The 27500-nt window shown below is 45.4% G+C and overlaps 2 protein-coding genes across 9 annotated transcripts in view; one reads left to right on the forward strand and one right to left on the reverse strand.

The window, feature by feature from the left end:
* LOC147029069 (actin-like protein 6A) overlaps positions 1 to 27500 on the reverse strand; it is a 181069-nt gene that overhangs the window by 136616 nt on the left and 16953 nt on the right. The window lies entirely within an intron of this gene.
* The window catches only part of LOC147029070 (guanine nucleotide-binding protein G(I)/G(S)/G(T) subunit beta-1), a 97139-nt gene that overhangs the window by 48830 nt on the left and 20809 nt on the right, over positions 1 to 27500 (forward strand). For 5 of the 7 annotated variants that reach the window (XM_085880001.1, XM_085880003.1, XM_085880000.1 and 2 more), the window contains 4 exons: positions 17880 to 17994; positions 18128 to 18166; positions 18300 to 18406; positions 18674 to 18737. The exons of the other annotated variants lie outside the window; for them this stretch is intronic. In XM_085880001.1, the coding sequence (XP_085736127.1) occupies positions 17926 to 17994; positions 18128 to 18166; positions 18300 to 18406; positions 18674 to 18737 (279 nt within the window). In that variant the 5' untranslated portion in view covers positions 17880 to 17925. The remainder of the gene's footprint in view (positions 1 to 17879; positions 17995 to 18127; positions 18167 to 18299; positions 18407 to 18673; positions 18738 to 27500) is intronic. 7 annotated transcript variants of the gene reach the window in all.

The following is a 27500-nucleotide window of genomic DNA, read 5'->3' on the forward strand; positions in this document are numbered from 1 at the left end:
CATTGATAAGAGCCTACGGCAGCCGCACGAATAACGCAAGCCCACCGTACGCCCTACGTACAGTCGACGTGGAACACATCTACGTCATGGCTACGGCTTGTCAAATTGCTACAGCCAACCTAGAAATGAAAAAAGTTATAACTCCGCGCTATAATTCCACGGCGACCCCTACGGCCTGGAAAAGATAGCCATATGGCGTAGGGCCACCCTGAGGCCACCTCAGAAACTCTGCGGCTGCCGCACGTTTCTGTCAATTCAGGGGGTGGGGGGGGGTATGGCCACCGTATCCTCGCCGTAGAGCAAATGTGACTTAGGCTTAAGAGACGTACTCACGTTCCTTTCATGCATAATTAATATATGTATTCACATTTCAATAGTATGTAATTGATAAACATACTCACGTTGTAATCATATGTAATTAAGAGATGTACTCAAATTCCTTTCGTGCGTAATTAATAGATGTACTCACGTTGTAATCGTACTTAATTAATAGACTTGTTGCTTACATTTCCATTGTAATAGATGTACTCACATTTCAATAGTAGGTAATTAAGATGCACTGTCCTCACATTTAAATTGTATTGTTGCGGACCTGGGGGTCGGAGGCGAGAAGACCACGAGGGGGGAAACTACCTTGGGTTCACACCAGACTCTCCGGAATCGCAGGCCGTCGCACACTAATAACTTCGTGACGCGGCGGGTCACTAATCGACCATGAACGCCAATAACTTGACCACGTGACTTAGGGTCCTCCATCTAATAAATACCGTTTACCTAATGGTCACCTGATCTAATTTCCGGGGAGGACGCCCTCAGTATGCCTTGTTAAATCGGATCACCCTACTGGATCAGATGCAGCCGAGCGTAACTGCCAAGGGCGTACCGGCTGGAAAAACAGATTGTTGGCGGATAACGGCTCGGCTAAGCTAGGATATGAGCCATGCTGGAACAATGAAGGAAAAGATGAAAACGAGCTGGGAACAATTCTATAAAAAGCATTTATTTACAATCAAGCGAGGAAAGGTATGTGGCACAGTAAATGGGGTTTATTTGTATGTACAGCAGAGGATATCAAGGAATTAATGGGGTGTGGCAAAAGGCAAGCAATTTACAAAAGCAGATACAGAACAGACTTATCCTGTTAGAACTTCTGCAATCTTAACTTATGCTACAACAGGCGCCATCACACACACACACACACACACACACACACACACACACACACACACACACACACACACACACACACACACACACACACACACACACACACACACACACACACACACACACACACACACACACACCCGAGGAAGATTAGATAGCCATAAAGAAAGAGAGCAGATGAGGAGAAACGGCCTTGTAATACCTGGCGCGGTCGGCCGACCAACGCAACCCAGTACTCTTAGGGGGAGGTGGGGGGGGGAGAAATACTGGTGTCTGAGGTGTGGGAGTGGGAGGTGTGGTGTGGTGTCGTGCAGTGTTGTGCCAGAGGAAACTGATTGCGAGTCAGTAAGGATGCTCTTTTGTGCGTCCAAAGGGGATGAGATAGTGGGGTGGAAAGAGAGAGAGAGGGAAGATGCGTGAGGAAAAAGATCCCAAACCGAGTAGTGCATAGGTCTGTTAGTGTAATGTGTACCTCCATGGGACACTCTGCTTGAGCGTTCACACCTCAGAAGTTGGCACGTTATCTCCAGCTTAGTCACTTTGCCGGGGCTCGTGGCAACGTGTGCTCCGCAATGGTCCTCCAGAATAAGCACGTCTCAGTCGCACACCAACCACGAGTGAAGAGCCAGTGAAGGCCAGAGGCAATGAGGAGCAGCCAACGCAGAGTCAAGACGAGCAGAGAAGAAGGTGGCAAAGAAGAGAGGCGAAGAAGAGGGTGAGTGGCTCCGCGATCCGCCTTTTATAAGCTCTGGGTGAAGGGTGGGGTAACGACCCGAAGGCAATGCACTGTGACCTAAATTCCGCTTCTCTATTGCGCCACGGTGGCCCTAGCCACGCCCTGCAATGCTCCTGGGGCCGGAAGCTGTCTCATTCGCACATCCGGCATGACACGGCCCGAAGCTCCTGACTCAACATAGTGTATGAGCCGGCAACCTGGACCCGAACGTGCTCCAAGTGCAGTCTGAATGCTGAAAAGCAATGCACACCTGCCACCCACGCCCCCACCCCCCACCCCTCTCATGAGCCCACCCAGGCCCCGTACCAAACTCCTGGATCACTTTTCCCGTGACCCCTCCTCGCCGCCCGTCTTGCCATGTACTGGCGACTGGACGAGGGTCGTATCAATCCTGGATGCTCACCCGGGACATTTCCGGCGAGATGTGATTGGTGCTATTATGGTCCGTTGCTCGCCGTTGTGATTGGTCCGTTGCTCGCCCCCGCATCACGCGGTCCGAGTACAGCCTGAGTTATGCAGCACGCCTCTGTTTAGTGGTGAATTGTATCGATACAGAGGTATGAGGAGGTGCGGGAATATTTTTTCCGTGTGCGGGAGGTGTTGATGGTCGAAGTGGTGAGTTTTTGGTAAGCGAGAGGTGAGCAAGGTGAGATGCCGTTGGAAACTGGCGTGCCATGCGTGTGCTGTACAGTGTGTGGTGTTTATAGTGGAGGAAGTTTGTTGGTTCCAAGCCACGGGAGGCATTGTAGCGTGCTTATTACTCATCACATTTTGCATGGCGTGTGTGCTTGCTCGCTTGATTTGTACCATGGTTAAAAGGAAAGGGTTGGAATAGAAATCAGAATAGAAGATAGAGATATAGTTAATACATTTAGTTATGAGACCCACGCAACGCACTTCGTCCCGTTAACCCACTAGACATGAGGGGAAGGTCTAACTGCACGAAGACTAACGAAATAACTGCCTGGGGATCACTGTATGTTGAGTGCTATTGCCTTAGAGGCATGCGGTTTTGTAGAACCGCAACAGTATGTAATTAATAGACGTATTCATGTTTTAATAGTATGTAATTAATGGATGTACTTATGTTCCAATGGTTTGTAATTCGTAGACGTACTCACATGGGCTGCCCAAGGCTTCAGACAGATTTTCAGTTATCTATAATAACAAATGTCATGAAACCTAACAGCCTGAAACTTTGCATGTATACCAAGGGAACTCCAAGGGAGTGCATGAACAAAAGTTGTGTGTTTGGGTTAATTAAAACACCCCGATTGAAGATAATTAACAGGCTTATTTAATTACATCCTTCATCAGGCGCATCCTCGGCCACCTCGCTATCCCTCGCTGGGGTCTTAATTTGCCATTTTGTTCGGCCTGCTCAACAATGCCTTGAGTTGGAACAGGCAGCAGCACTTTAATATCGATAAAGCGCTCAAAACGTTTTTGTTTTTTTCCCACTTTCCTCACTCATATCATCGAATGCCTGATCTACAGACCTATGAATCGCTGCATACATCGCTTTTAAAAGTGATATAATTTTCAAATTCGGAGCTTGGAGCAATTTCATGCATTCTGAGATCAAATGTTCCACGATCTACTCTCACGGAATAAAGAATATAATAGAAATATAATTTCAGTTTGGAGGATCGGATCATGTGGATTAAATAATTCGAAATGTGGAGTGAAATCTGAAAATGTTAAGTAATCGGCGATGTTTAGGTTTTCTTTGCATTGCAGGTATGTGCCATTACCAATCAGCTTGCTATCATTTGCCAAGCGAGCCCGTTCCTTATCAACCATTTCATTGGAGTTATTGCTTGAGTGCTTAAGCCACTTGCCAAGTGACCGACAATTGATAGCGGTACAGTTCGCATCCCGATCGGGATGTACAGTCAGCAGTTGCTTTAATACAAGGTAGAGGTACGTAGACAGCACATACGGACGTGGTACATGTGGGTAGATTTCGATGTGTAAAGGGACTCTCCGCGGATGTGTGTGCATGCCTACACACTTGGTTACAGGATGGTGCCGTGGTGGCAAAGTTTAATCCCGTATCTTATGATGATGATTGGTGGTGGAGGTTTTAACGTTTAACCTCAGCAGCGTATGAGTGATCATGTTTTCCCTTGTCCTCGTGACTGTTTCTAAAACATTTGGTTATTTTATATGACTCGGGTGTGCTTTACAAAGGTTATTTGGTTTCTCTTTGTGAGTTTCAAAGCAAAATATATTTGATAACATCCGGTTTCCAAGCCGTTTGCCGTATTAACGTGTTTTCTAAATTACAGAGCCAATTTTTTTCCCACTCGTCAAACGACAATCGACAGTGGTTTATAATCATTAATGTTTATGCACACCTCCTTGAAAGGTTTATATAAATGCAACATTGTTTTCTTAATTTGTTTATTGAAATTCCCCCCAACACAAGGGTGAAAGGTACTCAAGGTTATTATTGGGTTGTATACATTACGTACTGTAGTTGGTAATCACATCCGACTCCTATCTGCCGATTCCCGAAAACTTGCTGATATTGGCCAAGCACTAATATATAATGTGTGTGTGTGTGTTTTGTTCATAAAGTATAACATTTTCTCTCTGCTAACACCCCTCCCCCACCCATCTCTCTCTCTCTCCCTTTGTCCCATCCTCGCTCCACCATCTCCTAATACAGTGCAGCACCCTCCCACAAATCTCTCTCTCTTTCTCTGGACCACCATGGCTCTGGACGTGTCTGGATGGCGTTTGTCTCCGGATGCTGTTCGTCTCCGGATGTGTCCTGACGGTGTTTGTTTCCGGACTGTGTTTATCTGCGGACATGTCTGGGCGGTGTTTGTCTCCAGATGTTATTATAATGGATAACCGGTTGAAAATGGATTTGAGACATTATTTTGTTTCCATCTTCACTGTTATTCCATGCAGAATCATGTTGATGAAACAGTATGAATCATAATTAAGGCTCCACTGCACGTCTGCCTTCCCTTCCTCTCACTTCACACTGTCTTCCCTTCCCCTACTCATCCTCACTTTTTCTCCCCCATCTTAGTATTCCCGTGAGCGAAGCAACAGGTCGTATTTGCTAGTATATATATATATATATATATATATATATATATATATATATATATATATATATATATATATATATATATATATATATATATATATATACACACACAGTATAAGACAAGGATGGCTGTCCGTTTGTATGTTCGCTCTTTATGCTGATTGGCTGTTTGAGGCTAGGTGCAATGTGATTCGCTCCTGGCAAGATTGAACAATGTATCATATTGTCTTATTAAAACTGATATTCGACATCTGATTCCATATTTGACGATTGGAAATCATGCCCGAAATAATCATGTCAAAATCTCAAGTTCAATCAGATAATAATTCGGAAAAAGCAATTTCCTTCGAACACGATATAATTAACGAATACGCTCGCGGAAGGTGAGGTAAAACGGCTCCAAAATTCATTTTTTCACTCTTTTAAAGGTAATTATTGCACGTCTGATTTTATATTTTTACATTTGTAAGGTGTAAATACGACATGGAATCGCAGCTTGTCGATTAACAGTGCGTTTAAGATACTAGTACATGGCCGTACGTGCAAAAAAAACAAAAAAACTTTCAAGCCGCATGCCAGAAACAACCACACAGGCCGTTCCTTCACTCTCGCGTGCCCGTACGTGCGTGCCCAGACGTGCGTGGCCGTACGTGAAAAAAAAAACTTTCAAACCCCGTATCAGAAACAACAACCACACAGGCTGTTCCTTCGCTCTCGCGTGCCTGTACGTGCCAAAAAACAACAACTTTCAAACAAACACACAGGCCATTCCTTTGCTCTCGTAAACGACGACTGGATTGGGGCATTGTGTTTATCTATAATTGCGCATAAGAAATCGAGAAATTCTTAGAATACAGTGTCATCACTATCCAGAAGTCCGTACATTGTAACCAATAATGGGGAACGCGGCGGAGGATCTCTTCCCCATCGGCCACGCTCACGCAACAACGTGTCTTGTCATTGGTTTGGTAAATAAATGGCCATAACTTGGGAACCACTTATCCGATTCATATCAAACCTTGAAAAGGCACATACTTAGGTCCCCAGCAATATACCTGGCAAGTTTCAATTAGGTCGGACCAGTGGTTGTCGAGAAACAGCGGTCACAGACACAGACACACACACACACACACACACACACACACACACACACACACACACACACACACACACACACACACACACACACACACACACACACACAAACACACACACACACGGAATTATGACGGATGACATATTGGCAGGATGACCTCAAGGCACACATGCTTGCTCTCAGCTGTCTAGGCTGGGTTTGAATCCCGACCCAGCTATAAAACGTCATCCTGGTGTTTCGTAGGCATCAATGTGTGTGTCATCCCTCCGATGGATCTTAAGCTGGGTGTCCTGTCTTCGACATTAGTTGGTGGACGTGAAAGATCCCCACGATATCCTTCATGTATAGTGGGCAAGCTATTGCCGGCACCAAGGCCAAATTACAAATTCTTGACCGAACTAATGCTGGGAAGGCAATGGGAAACCACCCAATATATAACCCTTCCTCAGGAAGCTGCTTCGGTGGCACAGACGCTCAGTAACGAGTATGTTACATCAAATGTAATAAATAAAAGTAACTGACCAACAAATGTGGAAGAAAAAAATCCCGGTTAAAATGGCCACAGTGCCGGCGATAGGAAGAGCACCCGTCCCAAGATACCACATTCCTCCTTCATAAGGGATTTAAAGCCATATAAAAAGGATAGAGCATGGACATGGAGTGTAGAGGGGAGGGAGAGAGCAAAGGGGGAGAGGAGGGGGATAGGGATGATTGGGAGTGGGGGTGCAAGAAAAGTTTCCTTTGGCAACCGTTGCACAGGCTTCATGAGACGAATGGTATCTTTCTGTGTTGAAGTTACTTGGAAGGGAAGTCATCTATTATACATTGTGAACCGTAGTGTCTGTACATGTGTTCGTCTGACTCCCGTTTACAGCGGCCACTTCTCCTGCTGCATTGAAAAGCTCAACATTCACTTTTGAAATAATGGGAGAACAATCATGAGTAATGTTGATGCCAAATTTTATTTTGCAACCAGGATATTTTTCACTCTTTTGAGACAAATCCAACCTCTGCCGCACTCTGGTAGCACCACCATTTGTGTGGTGGTATTCAATGCCAGAGCCCAAAAACCACCATGCAGCTTATTTTCACAAAGCAGCCACGCAGCCGTGCGTGGTCTCTCTTGCACCAGGTCCATTCACCATGTTTGCCCACCTTCCTCCTTGACCATACGATGAGACAATTTCTTAGGCCCCGTGATAAGGCCACAAGGCACGCTCTTCTTCCCTCCTCAGAAACATACACGCTTCGACTCAGCCGAACAGTCAATAGCTCGTGTTTTGCTTCAGCATGCGAACAAATTTGCCTCAGCATTAACATGAGACTCGTGCAGCCTTCTTCACCGTGTCGAGGGGAAGACAGCGAGCTCGATCCTTTTTGTGTCCACCGCGTACCTCACACAACTCTCCTCTCTCCCAAACCTTCTGACCTCATGCCCATCCATCATCCACTCCAGGGGCGTGGCTTGACAGTTGTCATTCCTGGAGGCGGGGGTTTTTGCCTGCTTGGAACGTTCGGCTCAGTTGTTGTTTTAGGGAAGCGATTCCTTTTTAATCACCGGTCTTGCAAATGCAAAAAATGTAGGAAAAGGTCACAGGAGGCAATCACATAGTGGGAGAAATTGGCCTTAATCCCTAGCTTATTAACACAGTACTGCCCCCCGTGCGGTGACATGTCACAACTTCAGCTCACAGTTTCCCTACTTAAATTATATCGAGATGTCTCCTGCTCATCCACAGGCCATGCTACTCTATACAATCCTACCTTTACTATGAAGTTTCTCCATCGACCCCGCAAACATAACAATGTGCAATGGGGCCTTACAAGGTGGTGATACAGATGCTTGATTGTGCTTTTTGATATATATATATATATATATATATATATATATATATATATATATATATATATATATATATATATATAGTTACGGAAATGGCCCTTATTGGACTAGTAAATATAGGATTAGTTCAGATCCCCCATTAAATGCATGTTTAGCGAGGTTGTTTGGTAAAATGGACGTTACATGTGTGTCGGGAGGTGTTGGATGCATGTTTTATTGTTCGTACAGTGGTGGTGTGCCGGGAGCTCCCTCTTCTTCCTCCCCTCTCCGGACGATAGGCCCCTCCCAGTCGGCTGAGGAGGAGTGGCCTGGAGAGGGAGGTGGAGCTAAGGGGTGGAGTTTGTCGGCTTCGCTGAGAGAGGCGTGCTCGGGGTCAAAGCGAGCGAAAGAAAGAAACTGTGGAGAAAAAGGGTTCAGTGTGTGGAAACAGTTGCTCTCGAGGCATGCTCGTGTTTTCGAAGCGAGCGAACGAAGGAGAGACAGTGTGGAATCTGCCGGGAGAGAGGCTGGGCCTGAGCGCACCGAGTCTGCCTTTTTGGGCAGTGGGAGAGGCAGCCTGCACGTCGAGTCGGCGATCGACTCTTACGAGGAGCTGATTCTGCAGTGAGAAAAACGGCAGCCGGCTTTGAGAGGCGAGCGTGGAAAAGGAAAGAAAAGGTGATTCTGCGGAGAAAGAAACTGAGAGGACGGACTTGAGAAGTCGGGCTTCGAGGTGGGAAGGCAAGAGAGGAAACGACTGAGCCTCTGAAGGTCGTTGCTCACCTCACGGCTCGACATGCTTGCCGATCCGCTTGCTGAGCCCGGCACCTCGATTTGGGCCTTGTCTGGTGAACAGGCCAGGCCTCGATTTGTGTGCTGGACCTTGGGAGAGATCGGCTAAGGCCCATCGTTGATCTGGCAGTCTTGTGCCATCGGCCTTGCGCGGGGTTGGAGCGGGCGGAGGCCGTGTGCGGTGCGGAAAAGAAAGAGTACGGCGCTGCCATCTTGCCACGCGGCGCGTTCGAGCTGGGGGCTCGAATCCGTGGACATCCGCTTGTTACGAGCGACATTCGTGCTTTTGACACTTTCAACTCATCCATGAAACATCACCAAATACTCTGTCTTGCATGCATGCTGTCTGTCTGTCTTGTTTGCATGTTGTCTAAGGCATATCTCGGTAGGGACCCCCTCGAAACCTGTAATCCGTAGTTCCCTAGTTAAGAACGGGTTAAGGATTGTTAATAAAACCATTGTCGTGAATGTTTTGCTTGTGTTGTGTTCCCCGATGTTCCCCAATAAATCTGGTTGGTTCGTATGAAGTTGCCGTTGTGGATTAATTTGTGTCGCGTCGAGGAACGATCCGTTCGATTGGTATATAAAACCAAAATGGTTACAGACTGGCAGAAAACGCTTGGCATCTGACAAAACCAGTCTGCAACCGGGGTTCTATTTCCCCAATTGGGAAGGTTCATGATTACGTTGGTATCGCGATTGAAGACGCGTGACCCGAAGCCTGTGCCGAGCCGGCCGGCCGGCCGGCGTTATGAACCCTGAGGACGGTGGTGGTGAGGGTGGGGCCAAGGATCGGGTGAGAATCCCGCCACCCCGAACCCGCAATTATGTATATTGTTGCGAATTCGCGCCCGCCGGCGTGCGAACGGCCACGTAACTCGAATCGCGGCATGTCGCCCACCGGACGGACAATTCAGTCGTGACCCTCTCGGAACAACGCCGGGAGCTAGTAACGGGTGGGGGTTTAACCTCGCCACGATCGTGCCAATTGCCCACCCGCGCAGGATAGGGTTGCTCGCCAAATTTGATCTACCTAAGTACCTGCGCGAATGGTCGACCGGGCGATCGTACCACGCCACAGGCCGACTCCGGACACGAACCGCTTAAGCGGTCCGTTCCGTGCTACAGTGATAACCGAGCGGTGTTATCGTCAGCCTTGACGGTTCCGATTAATTACCAGGATGTTGCACCCACTACGAACCCCTTATGTGAAGCAGGATGGAGAGTCAATTAAAAGGAAGGAGACGAAGCAGAGCGGGAACAGTTCAACAAGCAAGCATTTTATTCCGCGGCACACGGAAAGCACGTATATACAGCCATACAGAATCGAAATGCATATACAGCAAATGTAAGAGTTAAAACCGACTACGCGCACACACGGCAACACTTATACAGTTTTACTTCACAGACGGCGCCAACACACATTTACACAAAAGCAAAAGAAAGTAGCCACCCTCACAGACAAGGAGGCAGACAGGCCCGTAGGCCAAATGTGCGCGGGACCTAGAGGAGCGGCCAGGTCCGCGAGACCGGGGAGGTCTTACCTGCGTCCTCGTGACGCGTTGGCGGGCAAGCCGCAAAGTGTCCGCGCCGCTGTGCTCTGACTCCGGGCCCCTGGCATGCTTGTTGGCACCACGTTTGGGGCGGGGGAGGAACGGGGCCCCCTTTTGCACTATCTCAGCGCGGGGGGGGGGAAAGGGGAAATTGTTGATGCCCTGGGGGAGGGGAGTGGCTGGCTGGCGTGGGTCCCGCGACGAGACGAGCGATCCCCCACACCGCAACCTCGTCGCCGACCGCCGTCCTTCTTGCCTCGGACCCGAGCTCCCTTGCCTGCAGCTCCACCGCGCGCACTTGACTCAACTCCACCAACGCGACGCTCCTTGTCTCCAAAAGCAACTCCCCTCAACCTGGTAATTCTCGCGCCTTTATAGCTGGCAGGAGAAGCCGATATGCAAATATGCGGATCAAAACGCGATTGGAGGCGGGGCCACGCCACCCTCTGTTCAGCCATTGGTCGGGCAAAAAGGGGCGTGAACCTCCCTGGATCCGCATATTTGCATAAACGGACTTCACCTATGCGCGCTTCGAGGCGGGGCCAAGCCGCCTCGCGTTCGCCCATTGGATGGAGAGGAAGTGGGCGTGAAGCGTTTCTGATCCGAATTTTCCCCTCGGAAAGGCCGCCATTCGCGCTCGCGGCTCGGTGCGTTCGGCACCAATCGCCGAACGGGCCCGAGACAGCCCGACGTTCAGTGTTCACAGGTGGTGCGGGAATGGCCGTAGAAGCGATGATGTGGGATGAAGTTGTGAAGGTAAAGGCGAAGGTAGTGGTGTTGTTGTAGTGTGGTTGGCGCTGTGGTGGGGATGGCGTGGTTGTTGAGATGCTGTTTGTTTGAAATAAAAGATAGAAAAAGAAAAACGACTAACTCAAAGTGTAGCAGCCCGGATGAATCACATAAATTCCCTCTATACAATGGGTTTGGGCTAACTACACATGTACCGATGGAGATATCTCACCTGAGGGCCCTTTATGGTGTAATGCGAATTTCCACAACCGTAACAATATATATATATATATATATATATATATATATATATATATATATATATATATATATATATATATATATATATATTTGTATTCTTCTGGTTCTTAACATGCGTTTTTCAATCAATAAATGCCAAAAACAAAACCCTGTCGAACCACAAAATGCTTGTATCTTCAAAAAAATTGTCATATTTTGTGGAATTTTCCTTCTTGCTAAATATTTCACGTGGTCTGTCACCATGCAATCTGTGGATCTTGACATCCATTTCGCTGACTACACATGAAGAATACCCTGACTCCATGCATTGAATAAATGCACAAGGCAGTACATTTACATATCTTTCTGTGCCTTTAGACTCATTTTATTAATGCACTATAAAGTATGACAGACCTTAATTATACAAAGCTTTATTTCTTTTTCAACTAACAGAGTACCCGCCCTACAGGCGATCTCGTTCCAAGTGTGCAACATGTTCTCCTGTGCTGACAGGATGGCCTCGAGGTACAAACAGTCATCTATAAGCTGTCTATCATGGGTTTGAATCTCGATCCTGCCACAAACTGTCTTCCCGGTGTTCCATCGGCAGAGTGATTCATCAATGTGTGTGCCATCATTCAGATGTTAAATGGAAGTCCTGTCTGCCAGCATTTGTTAGTGGACGTTAAAGATCCCAAGGTGTCCTTCACAAAGAGGAGGTGAGCTATTGCCGGCACCATGGCTAAATTCCAAATTCCGACCTTAATCAGCAGAGGGCATTGCATCAGTGGCACAGCCGTGCCCTCAGTCAAGGAGACTACCCTGCAGCCTTGTGCTGCATATAATCAAAGAAAAAGAACATGTTCTTCTGACTCATCCCTTTATTTTGGCAGTGTATAGGCAATAGACCGCTGCCTCGATTGCTCCCCAAGATCGAAATAACCCAGGTTACATATATGAAGGAAAAGCATGCCGACTGCTGACGTGCATATTCTTATACATTGCAGTTAACTGGCTCAGATAATTCCAATTGTACCCCCCACCCCCACCACCACCCAAAGGAAGAAAATGCCAAGATGGGTGGAATTTTTCTTTCCAAAACTTAATGGAATCAAACAAAACTTGCACAAGAACAACATCATGGTGCCTTCATTAATCCCTGAAAGTTTCAGCTTCCTCGGTCAAATCCTCTTGGAGTTGTCGATGATGCGTACATCCGTACAATACATGGCCAAAAGTATGCGGACACCCCTTCTAATTAGTGGATTCGGCTATTTCAGCCACACCCATTGCTGACAGGTGTATAAAATCAAGCACAACCATGCAATCTCCATAGACAAACAATTGCAGTAGAATGGGCCGTACTGAAGAGCTCTGTGAGTTTCAATGTGGCACCGTCATAGGATGCCAACTTTCCAACAAATCAGTTCATCAAATTTCTGCCCTGCTGGAGCTGCCCCGGTCAATTGTAAGTGCTGTTATTGTGAAGTGGAAACGTCTTGGAGCAACAACAGCTCAGCCATGAAGTGGTAGGCCACACAAGTTCACAGAATGGGACCGTCGAGTGCTGAAGCACATAGTGCGGAAAAATCGTCTGCCATCAATTGCATCACTCATTACCAAGTTCTAAACTGACTCTGGAAGCAATGTCAGCACAAGCACTGTTTATTGAGAGCTTCATGAAATGAGTTTCGATGGCCAAGCAGCCGCACACAAGCCTAAGATCAGCGTGTGCAATTCCAAGAGTCAGCTGGAGTGGTGGAAAGGTCACCGCCATTGGACTCTGGAACAGTGGAAATGTGTTCTCTGGAGTGATGAATCACGCTTCACCATCTGGCAGTCCGATGGACGAATTTGGGTTTGGCAGATGCCAGGACAACGCTACCTGCCCGAATGCATAGTACCAACTGTAAAGTTTGGTGGAGGAGGAATAATGGTCTGGGGCTTTTTTTCATCGTTCGGGCTAGGCCCCGTAGTTGCAGTGAAGGGAAATCTTAACCCTACATAACAGCATACAATGACATTCTCGACGATTCTATGCTTCCAACTTTGTGGGAACAGTTTGGGGAAGGCCTTTTCCTGAGAGCAGAGTCACCCCTCGGTAGTTGTTGCAGTCCTGGCGATCACCCTTCTCTTTCCAGAGAGGGACAACAAGGCCCCTCTTCCAGTCAGTTGGGATGATGCCTGTGTTCCAGGCGGAGCACAGAACTGCATGCAACGACACGAGTATAGCATTTTCACCAGCCTTGAGAAGTTCAGCATGGATGCCACAGATCCCACGAGCTTTACCCCCATTTCAACCAGTTTACCGCAGCCTTTGTTTCCACAAACGAAGGTGGATCACAGTTGGGTTGGAAGGGCAATAGTGATCGTAACACCACTGACATCCAACTCAACAGCTGGTGGATCAGCCTGGTCTAGCCGCTCAAAGTAACCGGCCCAGCGGGCCTTCACTTCGGACTCCTCTGTCAAGATCCACCACCCTCCGGTATAACTGCAGTACACCGAGGGACGGGCTTGGAGGAACACAATGTGCACATTCCAGTGTAAGCAGGATGAGAATCACTTGACCACAGGTGATGCTCTACCCCCTCACAGATTCCTCGCACATAGGCCTCCTTGTCCTCCCTCAGCACAGGTACAGTTTTATGCCTCAGCTCCCTGAACAGCTCAGCTCTGCCATTAAACCTGGCCCTGCAACTCAGGTCAATGTATCCAGTGTCCCTTGAGAGACAAAGTTCTTCTTTGCTCTACGGTGAGTTCCAAGACATCCACCGGCAACATCAAGGATGGTGGCCTTGAACGCATTCCACAATCTTCAGGATTCCACAATTCCCCACTCAGCCTGTTCGCAAAGTCCTGAGCTACCCCTCTCATCATTGACTTGCCAACATCCAGCCTAGGTTGGGATGGTACCATTCTTCCGGATTTAAGCTGCAACTTCAGAGTTGCTACAACAAGCCTGTGGTCAGTATTGAGGAAATGAGCACTCCGGTAGACCCTGCAGTTCTGGATCATCCTTCAGCAACCATCAACGAGCACATAGTCAATCTCCTTTGCCACACCACCAGCGTTGGAATACCAAGTCCAGCGATGAGCCTGTGAGCGATGAAACCATGAACCAGCCACCAAAGTCCATGACTTCTTGCAAAATCAGGGAACTTAGTGCTATTCTGGTTCACAGTTTCACACCCATGGGGACCAACGCATGTCTCATACCCATATCTATTAGTTCCAGTCGATGCATTGAAATCCCCCAAGACTAGAAGAGTATCTCACCTGGGCCACCGATCAACCACAGAATCGAGCGTGGCATAGAATGCGTCCTTCACGGTGAGATCACTCACCTCAGTCGGAGCGTACACAGAGACTGGGGAAACGACACCCAAGGAGTGATGAATCCTTAGTCTCATAATATGCTCGTCGACCGGTGTTACCTCAATTATCTTTGGAGTCAGCTTATTGAACAAGACTACAACAACTCCCTTGCATGGTAACCATTAGAGCGACCAGACCAATAGTAGGTGTGACCATCCGCCATAATCTCGCCACTTTCCGGTTTCTGAACCTCAGAGAGTGCTGTAATACCGATATTATATTGTTTTGTGATTGTACAATAAATTGTAGTGTAGATTTGTTGAACAATATCGATTATGTACAAACATGAAGAATTATACAAAATTTATTGTGATTATTGTTGTATTCGTAAACATTAAATGTAGTTATTACTGCACTTGTTTTCTCTACGAATCTCACCATCTAATTTTGTTATCATCCTGTTTTGTTAAACAGCATGGCAAAATATTCTTAATAAATTAATTACATGACAGTGCTTTCTTTGAGATGAAGCATTCCCTTTGTGCTGTGTTTGTCATCACTCACAAGTTGATATGTTTTGATGGCAAAGTGAGGGGCCCTGTCTTGAAGGATTGTGAGCCACGGTCGGTCATGTGGGGCCGCATGCAATTCATGGGTTGCATGACCCTCACTCTGCCTCTGACCGGGGCCGTCGTTGAGCTCGGGGCCCACCTTGAGCTTGGAGCCCTTGGCAAAGGGCCCTGCATGCCCGTGTGTTAATCCGCCACAGTGTATGGCAGTATTTCAATCGCAACTCCATGGTGTATTGCCTTGTAGAACAGTATGAGCCTATTTGGCGGTCGTTGATGTTGCAATGAAGGCCACTCCTGACATATGAGGCCCCAAGATAGAAGTTATAAACAATCCATATGTAGTCCACATATGAGGCCCGGCGAGGAGGAGTGATGTAAGCGACATTTTTTAATGATATGATGATGATAGGCTCGGATGATAGGGGAAGGGTTAAAATAGTGCTATAGGGCATTAACTCCAAAATGGCCGATGTGGCCCTTACATCACTCCTCCTCGTGGCGCCTCATATAATCTGATGCCTAGAAAAATGGGACAGGCAATGGTATATATCAGTCATGCATAAAGACTCATTTAAGCACTTTTATGAGCTGAAGGTTATGGTGGCCTCGAAGCCGAACTGCAGTGGCTTCAGAAAGTAGTCAAACCCCTTGACTTTTTCACATTTTGTTGTTTTACAGCTTGAATTTAAAATTGATGAACTTGAATGTTTTTTTTTTGTCACCAATCTCCACAAAATGCCCCATAATGTCAAAGTGAAAATATGTTTTTAGAATTTTTTACAAATTCTTTGTAAATGACAGGTATAAATATCTAATTTACATAAGTATTCAGCCCCCTTAGTCAACACTTTGTAGAAACGCCTTTGGTTGTGATTACACCTTCAGGTCTTCTTGGACATGTCTGCATCAGCTATGCATCTCTGGATTTGGGGATTTTCTCCCATTCTTCCTTGCAGATTTTCTCAAGCTCTGTCAAGTTGGATGGGGAGTGTCAGTGAACAGCAATCTTCAAGTCTTTCCACAGATTCTCAATGGAATTCAAGTCTGGGCTTTGGCTGGGCCACTGAAGGACAATCACGTTTTTGCTCTGAAGCCATTCCAGTGTTGCTTTGGCTGTATGCTTGGGGGTCATTGTCCTGTTGGAAAATAAATATTTGCTTCACTCTGAGGTCCTTTGCACTCTGAAGCAGGTTCTCCTCAAGGAGTTGCCTGTATTTGGCTCCACTCATTCTTCCCTCGAGCCTGACAAATTTCTCAGTCCCTGCCGTTGAAAAGCATTTCCAATCGCACGATGCTGCTACCACCATGTTTCATGGTAGGGATGGTGTTAGATGGGTGATTAGCTGTGCTTGTTCTCTGCCAAACGTAATGCTTTGCATTCAGGGCAAAGAGTTTAATTTTCATCTCATCAGACCACAGAATCTTTTTCTTCATGCTCCCAGAGGCTTTCACGTGCCTTTTTTCAAACTCAAGGCATGCTGTCATGTGCCCTTTTCTCAGGAGTGGCTTCCGTTTGGCCACTCTCCCATAAAGCCGAGATTTGTGAAGTGTTGCAGAGATTGTTGTCCTTCCGGCACGTTCTCCCATCTCAGCCAAGGAACTAACTCTCTCTGTAGTTTTATCAGAGTGGTCATTGGGTTCTTGGTCACTTCCCTGACCAAGGTCCTTCTTACCCGGTTTGCTCAGTTTGTTCGGACGGCCAGCTCTAGGAAGAGTCTCGGTTGTTCCATATCCTTTCCATTTCCTAATGATGGAGCTGACTCTGCTCTTGGGAACTTTGAACACTCCAGAAATTGTTTTATACCCTTCCCCAGATCTATGTCTCCTCGCAATTCTATCTCGGAGTTCTACGGACAGGTCCTTGGACTTCTTGGAAGAGTTTCTGTTCCAACATGCACTGTCAACTGTAGGACATTATATAGAAAGATGTTTCTTTCTAAATCATGTCCAATCAATTGAATTTGCCACAGGTGTACTCCAATAAAGTTGTAGAGACATCTCAAGGATGATCAAAGGAAATCGGATGCACCTGAGCTCAATTTGGGGTGTCATAGCAAAGGGGTTGAATTGACTCAAGACATTTAAATTTTTCATTTTTAATGAATTTGTAAAAATCTCAAAAAAAAAAAATCCACTTTGTCATTATGAGATATTTTGTGTATATCGGTGACAAAAAAAATCTCAATTTAATCCATTTTAAATTCAGGTTGAAACACAACAAAATGTGAAAAAACGTCAAGGGGTGTGAATACTTTCTGAAGGCACTGTAGTTGAGGCGGCTGATGTGATAAGCATTGAATGCCTCAGGGATGTCAGGTTTCCTACACATTTCTTTCATTCCAGTATTAAACAATCACATCTGTTTAAAAAGGTAATTTTATGTTGGATGGAATTTACTACATAGTTTGTAGTTACAATAATTTTTACTTCCAAGAGGTGTGCCCCATAATACCCCATGATAAGCTATTTATACACGGCATTTGTCCGAGGCAGAAATGTCTCTTGGGGAGGGAGGGGGTTTTGGCAAATGAAGTTGCTATAACCTCCATTGTGTGACCCCTAGTCCCACTGCTAAGTTTGGTTGAGATTGGTAAGTAATGACCAAATGTGTCATGGTGAGATAGACAAATAGACAGACAGACAGACAGACACCAAATTGCGTACTTTCGTATGCTGATTAGTTTTCATGGGGTAATAATTTCTTTTCTGCTCAAATTTGCGATGAACATTATACTTTACTTGTAACCTGTTTATTCTGATTCAGGGTTATCTTTTCCCTCCACACAGGGCTCAAAGTCTTTGTAAGGGAGTGCGAGCATTGGAAACCCGAGAGATGGCAGGGAAGATGAGCGAGTTGGAGCAGTTGCGGCAGGAGGCTGAGCAGCTAAAGAACCAAATAAGGGTATTAAGAACGTCTCCCAACAATATTTAGTTGCTAAACAGCCACCACTACCTGTTAACAACCAGCCTGCAACTTGAATAGAAGTTTGATAACAAGAGTTGCTACTTTCTTTCTGCTTTGTATTTCTATTCAGGATGCCAGGAAAGCATGTGGCGACACAAACCTGGCACAGGTATGAGAGCATTTAAGTACCTGTGTGGCAGCACAGAATAGAGTTTGGGAAATATGGTGTAGATCTGGGCATTGCAGCAATATTATGGTGCATTGAGACGGCAGGTGATGCTTTCCCTGTGCTTATCCGGCAGGTCACATCTAATATGGATCCTGTGGGGCGCATTCAGATGCGTACACGGCGTACACTGCGTGGGCATTTAGCGAAGATCTACGCGATGCACTGGGGTACCGATTCCAGGTAATTTAAAGCAATGTCCTGCCTAGTGGCTATGACACACAGACTACATAACTGGCTCCAAATTTACAAATAATCCAAAGTCCCATCCTCAAGGATCCTCCAGACCCACCCTATTCATACTTCCTTAGCGAACTGTCAAACAAATCTGAAATAGATGTTAATGAATATATTAATATCTGATTATCTAATGATTACTCCTTCGTTTTGCTTTCCTTGCCACTTTGTCGTTCTTACTTCATGCCACCTCTTTTATGTCCACCTCGATAGGCTGCTTGTCAGTGCCTCTCAAGATGGCAAGCTCATCATCTGGGACAGCTACACGACCAATAAGGTTGGGTGTCTTCTTTTCTTATTCTTCTTCTTCTTTTGTTTGCAGCACATTGCTGCAGATAGCATCATTTTGCTGTAGGGCACAGCGATGCCACTGATGCAGTGCCCCCCCCCTTTAAGTTGGAATTTGGCCATGCGCCAGCGATATCTCGCGTATTCTTCACGAAGCACAGTGTGGGTTCTTTAACGTCCACCAACTAATACCAGCAGACAGGATTCCCAGTTTAACGTCTATCCGAGGGACAGCACACACATTAATGAATCGCACTGCCTGCGAAACACCAGGGTGACAGTTTATAGCTGGGTCGTGATTCAAACTCATGCAACACAGCTGAGAGGGAAATGTGTGAACCTCTAATCTATCCTGGTAGCCTAAGGTTGGGTGTGATTGTTGAGTAGTTGAGCATAACTCAACTTGGTGATATGGACATTGGCATGTATATTGTTCCCGTCGAAGCACTAAGCTCATGCTGGGATATTAGGTACAAATCTCATAAATTACATTGAGTTGTGCATTACTTCCTAATGTTCGTAGCCAAATCATCCATATCTAAAATTGAGGAAGAAGACACGGGGAATGGGAGCTTGATGTCGCAGTTCCAATGGTAGCATTTATTATTGTACGAGAGCAGGAACCCTTTCGAACGACACAACAGGAGCACACAAAACTATACCTAGTAATACTTTGCTAAGCAAAAGAAAAATAAATAAAAAGTACATGAAAGGAGCACACACACAACTAGTACGGCACGTGATAGAGCGCATGCTTCCACCAGGCTGAAGAGTTTACGTTTTGTATCCAACTGATAGGCCGGATCTGGATCTGGACCGGAACCAAATTCGAATCAATTAGTCCTTGTCGCACACATTTTGTCCAAATCCGTCCATAACTTTTTGACATATCATTCTCACAGACAGACAAACAGTGAGGAGTGAAAACATAACCTCCACCCACCTTTAGTGGCAGAGGTAACAACACTCACAGCCACCATGACAGCAACGATTACGAGCTATAAAATATCTCTTCTTTTCATGGGTTTTACTTCATTATTACGTCCTCATTGATGCCCACAGATCGACATGCAACATGGTTGTGAAGTACAAAGTGGTATCTTTTGAATAAAAACGGTCAATGAAGTGACAGGTACGCACGCTGAGTACAGTCAACCCTTAAATATTGCGGGGGTCACATTCCTGAAAAATGGCGTGATATCCAAAACAGCAAAAGTTAAAACAATGGGCTTATGAGAAAAGGGGGTGAGGTTCCTGGACTTAGATAAAATATAGAGGAAGACGGGGAGCAGCCAAAAAATAAACACATCAGAAATGAAATAAACATGTCACATAAACGTAAATGTGCTTTTCGATGAAGTCTCCTGCTGCATTGAAGCAGATTAAACGTGGACAGTCCATTCTGTAATGTGTCTAAAGCCCTGACCATTCCTCCCCATTTAATCTCTTAAATTGTTTATCTTTGTAATCCATCGCTGTGTGCCTTTTATAAATCGTTCTGCAGCTCTAAATACCAACGAACCCCACTCACTTCCTCCCCACCCCAATAGAAGGCGATTTGTTTGTTTGTTTTCGCACGAGATCATCACTTTTTCTGCCTTTTTAATTTTTTTTTTTTTTTGTGTGTACATTGTCGAGGCTCGTAAGAGAGCGAACACACAACACGCAACAATGGGGGCAGGATACAAGAGGGGTGGGAGAGGGAAGGATAAAACAGTGTGGAACAGACATCAGGATATCTGTGGAAGAGAGAGGGATGGGGCAGAGAACATGGGGTATACAAGATGGACATCACAGGGGCTTTCAGGACCTTACACGACAGGGAACTTTTGGGAAGGAGGGCAGAGAATTTGAAGGAGGTGGGTTTGGGGTGGATTAACGGGGGTAGAAAAGATCGTGGTTTTGGATGGGGGCAGAGAAGAGGTGGTGGTGAACAGCTGTTTTGAAGATCTGGAGGGAAGAGTGGGAGTGAAGAGAGTGTGGGAGTTTATTCTAAAGGTGGGAAAAAAAGAGGAATGAAAGAGTGAAGTTGAGCAGTGATTCTTGGATTTGGCAGTTTCACCAGAAGGGGGTTGCTGGCGGACCTTCAGTGCCCTGAAGAAATATTGGGGGGGGGGGGGACTCAGCCTCACCGTGGGAGATTCCAATGATCCTAAATGCCTTGGTTTCCACAGCGTGAAGCCAAGAAAGGTGAGAGGCAGGAGCACTAGCCCAGATGGGAGAACAGTACTCCATCAGGCTGCAGATGGAAACTTTGTATGTGGTCAGGTGGGCGGAGGAAGGACTTTGCACGATGGAGGATTCCCAGTCGGTGACTGGTTTCGAGGCCAGGTTGGAAATGTGGCTTTCCCAGGAAAGATCATGGCAGATAGTGAGATCCAGAAGCTTGAATGAAAGGACTTCTTCCAGAGGATTGTTGAGAAAGTAGATGGGGGGAGGGGGGGTTCTAAATGGTCCTTTCGGAAAGACATTGTGAGAGTGTGAGATTTGTCAGGATTGAAAGACATTTTTCATGTGTTGGACCAGTTTGTGAATTTATCCAGATTTGCAGAGAGCAAAGAAGCTGCTGCTTGCCGGTCTGAGGGATGACCGATGGTACAGCAGAGGGTGGAGTCATCAGCAAAGAGATAAAGAGGATTTTCCAGAGAGTCGGAGAGATCATTGATGAAAACCAGAAAATGAACAGGGCCCAGAACGTTGCCTTGAGGAACTCCAGCCTGGACAGGAAGAGTGGATGAAAGAACTCCATTTATGGCCACACGTTGACTGCGACAGGAGAGGAAATCTGCGAGCTATGAGTGGAGATAGCCTCAGATACCATAGGAAGAGAGTTTGGTGAGCAGGGCAGGATTCCACACCGTGTCTAAAGCACGTGATATGTCTCGGGACAAGATTTTACACGATTCACTTTTGTCCATCACTTTTAGTGTTGGCACATTATGAACGGTGCATGAGAAACGTGGGGGAGCATTTGCGGCAACACTTGCATGGATGTTTGCCTCACTTTTAGGGATCTACCGCACAGTGGATCCGTTATTATTAACGGTGCACAAGAAACTATGAAAGGCTTCTGGTGTAAGGTAACTACTCATGTGGACACAAACAATGACTCACAACTCTAATATGTATGTGTGTATGTGCATATATATATATATATATATATATATATATATATATATATATATATATATATATATATATATATATATATATATATATACATATCCACATCTATATATGACTAAAACTCTCATCTTGTATGTATGTATGTATGTATGTTCCTGAAATACAGCCAAAACGGTACATGATAGTGCAAACATTTTCGGCCCACCTTACTCACCATTCTCCTGCGGTGTGCAATATCAAGTTTCGTTAAAATCGGGCAACAAAAAAAAATTGTTTAAAAAATCAATTCCCGATTCAGTCAAGGACTCTTCGGGAGTATTTGATCAATACAAACAACCTCCCCAATATAGTTCGCAGGAGGTATCTTTTTTTTTTTTTGGAAATGTTTTTTTTTTATCAACCACTGTCACAATGGGAATCCAACGGGTTCACGGGTCATCTCGTACATATGAAAAACTAGGACACACTCACATCTCTCACTTGTGATTGGAGGGAATAACCAATTAGCTCTTACCTATTCAATTGAACCCAGGTGGCGAGGATTATATAAATAAAATTGACTCCTCCCATGCTCTTCCAGCAGAAGAATCTGCATAAAGTAAACATGAAAAGCTACCCAAGGTAAGCGCTTTACTGTTTCAAACCCTTCCCAGAGTTCCTCCCCAGTTGTAAAGGCGTTCACAAATGGTACACACATGAGAATCCCAATGCTACACACCCCCTCAGCTGCCGAACCAGTTCATCGCTTGTTGGCAAATCATCAGTGACAGCACAGACAGCAATGCACACAATGAGACCCCCAAGCATGTACCACATGTAAATGTCAAAAACCATCAAAATATAAATGAAAAACGAAGACCCACTTACACCTCTTATCTGTGAACCGAGTTGAACCGACATTCTCACCTGTGAACCACTGCTGGATTGACATTTACACGTGGTACATGCTCAGGAGCCTCAGTAGTGCATGTTTCGGTCTGCGTTGTTGCTAATTATTTGCCAACAAGTGATGAAACCAGTCCGGTAGCTGAGTGGATGTGTGGCATTGGGATTCTCATGTTTTTACTATTTGTGAATGTTTTTGCAGCTGTGGAGGAATTCTGGGAAGGGTTTGACATAGAAAAGGGCTTACCTTGGGTAGCCTTTCATGGTTGCTTTTTGCAGCTTTCCTCGGCTCGAAGAGCATGAGACGTCTATATATATATATATATATATATATATATATATATATATATATATATATATATATATATATATATATATATATATGTAAATGTACAGTGCGTTCAGAAAGTATTCACACCCCTCGACTTTTGTCACATTTTGTGCTACAGCCTAAATTTAATATGGATTAAATTTCATTTTTTTGTCACTGATCTACACAAAATACCCCATCATGACAAAGTGAAAACATGGCTTCAGAAATTTTTACAAATTAGTTGAAAATGAAAGGCTGAAATATCTTGTGGCAATTAGTATTCTATCCCAAGTCAATACTTTGTAGAAACACCTTTGGTAGTGATGACAGCTTTGAGTCTTCTTGGGCATATCTGTATCAGCTTTGCACATCTGGATTTGGGGATTTTCTCCTGTTCTTCATTGCAGATTTGCTCAAGCTCTGTCAAGTTGGATGGGGAGTGTCGGTGAACAGGTGTCTTGTCTTTCCACAGCTTCTTTCTAATTGGATTCAAGTCTTCTTTGGCTAGGCCGTTCAAAGACTTTCACGTTCTTGTTCTGAAGCCATTCCAGTGTTGCTTTGGCTGTATGCTTGGTGTCATTGTCCTGTTGGAACATAAATATTCACTGCAGTCGAAGGTCTTTTGCACTCTGAAGCAGGTTATCCTCAAGGATTTGGCTGTATTTGGCTCCATTCATTGTTATCTCTTTCCTTACAAGTCTCCCAGTTCCTGCTGCTGAAAAGCATCCCCATAACACGATGCTGCCACCATCATGTTTCATGGTAGGGATGGTGTTAGATGGGTGATGAGCTGTGCTCGGACTCTGCCAGATGAAGTGGTTTGCATTCAGGCCAAAGAGTTCAATTTTCATCTCATCAGACCACAGAATATTTTGCCTCATGCTCAGTCTTTTACGTGCCTTTTTACAAACTCCATTAGTGCTGTTATGTGCCTTTTTCTCAGGAGTGGCTTCTGTCTGGCCACTCTCCCATGAAGCTGAGATTTGTGAAGTGTTGCAGAGATTGTTGCACAGATGCCAACCCTCCCGATTTCATCGGGAGGCTTCCGAAAATTCACCCAAACTCCCGCCCTTACGATCACTATCCTTATCCTCCCGAAATTTTGATATTTTTGCACTGTTCACTAATCAGAATGTACTAGTATGAGAATTGAATGAAAAGCATCGTCTGCTACGTATAGCATGTGGTAACTCCATAACGTTCGCTGCTACCAAATTGTACGTAAAAAATTGCAAATTCAAATGAGGAGCAGCGAAACATTGGGTCTGGATCTCGCTTATGCGATCATGCACTGAGATTTAGTGCATGCGGTATGTGTGCAATACAGTGCATGCGGTATGTATGCACAGTGTATATGCATGCGATACGCTCACTGCATGCAGCTGGGCCCCGTACCAGCCCGGCGGTCGCGACCACCGTGCGGTGTTTAACAGCCGCTAGAGTTCTACGAGTCGCGCTGCAGCTGTGGAACATCGACTTCGAAGTTACCGATGCTTCAAGCCCTCGATGTTGATTACGAAATGGCAGAAAAGAAGCTTACGAAGACCAAGAAATGGTCTCAGAAGTACAAGACCGAATACAGTCTCCAATACCCGTGTATTCGAAAGTCTGAAAGAGGAATTCATCATGCGTATTGTACAGTATGCAGCGTTGATATTTCAGTTGAGCACGGAGGTCGCGATGATATTCGGAAGCACGTTGGAAGCAAACGGCACACAGACATTGCAAAGGAGAGATCTTCGAGCACGAGTACCGGTACACTTCTGAATTATTTCACCAAACAAGGGACAAGCGAGGAAGAGGATGTTACCCGAGCGGAACTTCTCTTTAGTGGATTTATTGTGGAACATAACTTGCCCATATCAGTCTCAGATCATGCTGGACCTCTATTTCAAAAGATGTTTCCAGATTCAAAAGTTGCTTCAAAGTATGGATGTGCAAGAACAAAAACTTCAGCAATAATTGGTGAGTTGTCAAATGTTACTGCTTCATCTATTGCCGATATTGCTAGACTAGCTCCATTTAGCCTAGCTACAGACGGTAGCAATGACAGTGGTGAGGCCCAGCTATATCCTGTCCTGATTTCGTACTATGACAACAGTGCTGGGATTGTGAAGCAAGGTTTGCTAAGTTTGCCTGCGTGCAAACAAGATTCCACTGGAGAAAACATTTTCAAACTGCTTGATCATGAGTTCAGTGACAGGAAAATTCCGTGGGGAAATTGTGTTTCCTTTTGTGCTGTTAATGCCTCTGTCATGGTGGGCAAGCACAAAGGAGTCGCTGCTTATATCCACAAACAAAATCCAGAGTGCTACATCATGGGATGCCCTTGCCATATGATGCACAATACGGCCAAGAAGGCGGCTCAGGCCTTACCCATTGAATTAGATGACTTTCTCATCGATATTTACTACTACTTGGACAAAAGTAGTAAACGCGTCAAAGGAGTGAAAGCACTGCAAGAACTCTGTGATGCCCTGACACACAAGATTCTGAAGCATGTCGCAACAAGGTGGCTGTCCCTTGGTCAGTGCCTAGACAGGCTGATTGAACAGTGGGAGCCACTTCGCCTCTTCTTCAAAGAAGAAGTACGAAGAAAAATGCAACCAACTGTAGCCAAGACTCTAACAACGAGCAAGAAGGACGGCACTGTATCTACTGCCAGTACTGGCACTGCAGGATCAAGCACTAGTGGAGCAGCATTCACCACTACCACTGCAGTATCTGCTGCGAAGAAGACAGCAGGGACAGCACCAAAACCAATGCTGAGAGCAGGTAGCATCACCGGCCCTTCATCACGTTCATCTACAAAGCAGATCCCTTCAGAGTCGAGAAAGACTGTGATAGTCCCATCTACAGGCAAAGAAGGACCCAAGTTAAGTTCTGCTTTTGCCAAATCACTTGATAGAAGCTCAGCAAAACCTTCGAATCAGAGGTCTTCTTCCTTGGCTGCACCTACCTCAAGCTCTCTCCCCAAACGTAAAATTGGATCTGGTACTACGAGTCTGACCTCTTCTGCTGGCAGTAAACGCAAGTGTGATCGCCCTGCGGCTAAATGTACTACGAGTTCTACAACTAAAAGCGCATCTTCCTCAAACACTGTGCAGGAATCTAGAGAAAAACGTGTCAACAGGATGTTCTTGTCTCCACAAACAAAACTCTATTGTTTCTTCCTTCGATATGCTAACAAGCTTTTTGAGAAGGGGAATCCTCCCTAATTCTGATTTCCAAAAGTTGGCATCTCTGTTGTTGTCCTTCCGGCAAGTTCTCCCATCTCAGCCAATGAACTAACTCTCTCTGTAGTTCTATCAGAGTAGTCATTGCGTTCTTGGTCACCTCCCTGACCAAGGTCCTTCTTGCCCGGTTGCTCAGTTTGGTTGGACGGCCAGCTCTAGGAAGAGTCTGGACTGTTCCATTTCCTTTCCATTTCCGAATGATAGAGCTCACTGTGCTCTTGGGAACTTTGAACACTCCAGAAATTGTTTTATACCCTTCCCCAGATCTATGTCTCCTCACAATTCTATCTCAGAGTTCTACGGACAGGTCCTTGGACTTCATGGAAGAGTTTCTGCTCCAACATGCACTGTCAACTGTGGGACATTATCGAGAAAGATGTTTTTTCTAAATCATGTCCAATCAATTGAATTTGTCACATGTGAACTCTAATCAAGTTGGAGAGACATATCAAGGATGATCAAAGGAAATTGGACCTGAGCTCAATTTGGAGTGTCATGGTAAAGGGGGTTGAATACTTCTTGACGCAAGACATTTCAGCTTTTGCATTTTTAATTAATTTGAAAAAAAATTGAAAACATGGTTTCACTTCGTCATGATGGGGTATTTTGTGTCGATCGGTGACAAAAAATTAAATTTAATCCATTTTCAGTTCAAGCTGCAACACAACAAAATGGCACAACAGTCATGGGGTGTGAATACTTTCTGAAAGCACTGTGTGTTTGAGTGTGTGAACGTATATATATATATATATATATATATATATATATATATATATATATATATATATATATATATATATATATATATATTGTTAAGGATTCAGCGACGGAGAGGGTTCTCAACCCACTCTGGCCGTCTCCGGGGTTTATAACGCCGGCTAACTCGGCACAGGCCTCGGGTCACTCGTCTTCAATCGCGATACCAACGTAATCCTTGTACCTTACCAGTTGAGGAAATAGAACCCCGGTTACAGACTGGTTTTGTCAGATGCCGAGCATTTTATGCCAGTCTGTAACCATTTTGGTTTTATATACAAATCGAACGGATCGTTCCTCGATGCGACACAAATTAATCCATAGCGGCAACTTCATCCGAATCAACCAGATTTATTGGGGAACATCGGGGAACACAACACAAGTAAAACATTCATGACAATGGTTTTATTTACAACCTTTAACCCGTTATTAACTA

Source organism: Eptatretus burgeri, chromosome 4 (genome assembly GCF_056783735.1).
Source record: "Eptatretus burgeri isolate ZD-2024b chromosome 4, Ebu_testis_v1, whole genome shotgun sequence".
Taxonomy (NCBI): Eukaryota; Metazoa; Chordata; class Myxini; order Myxiniformes; family Myxinidae; genus Eptatretus; species Eptatretus burgeri.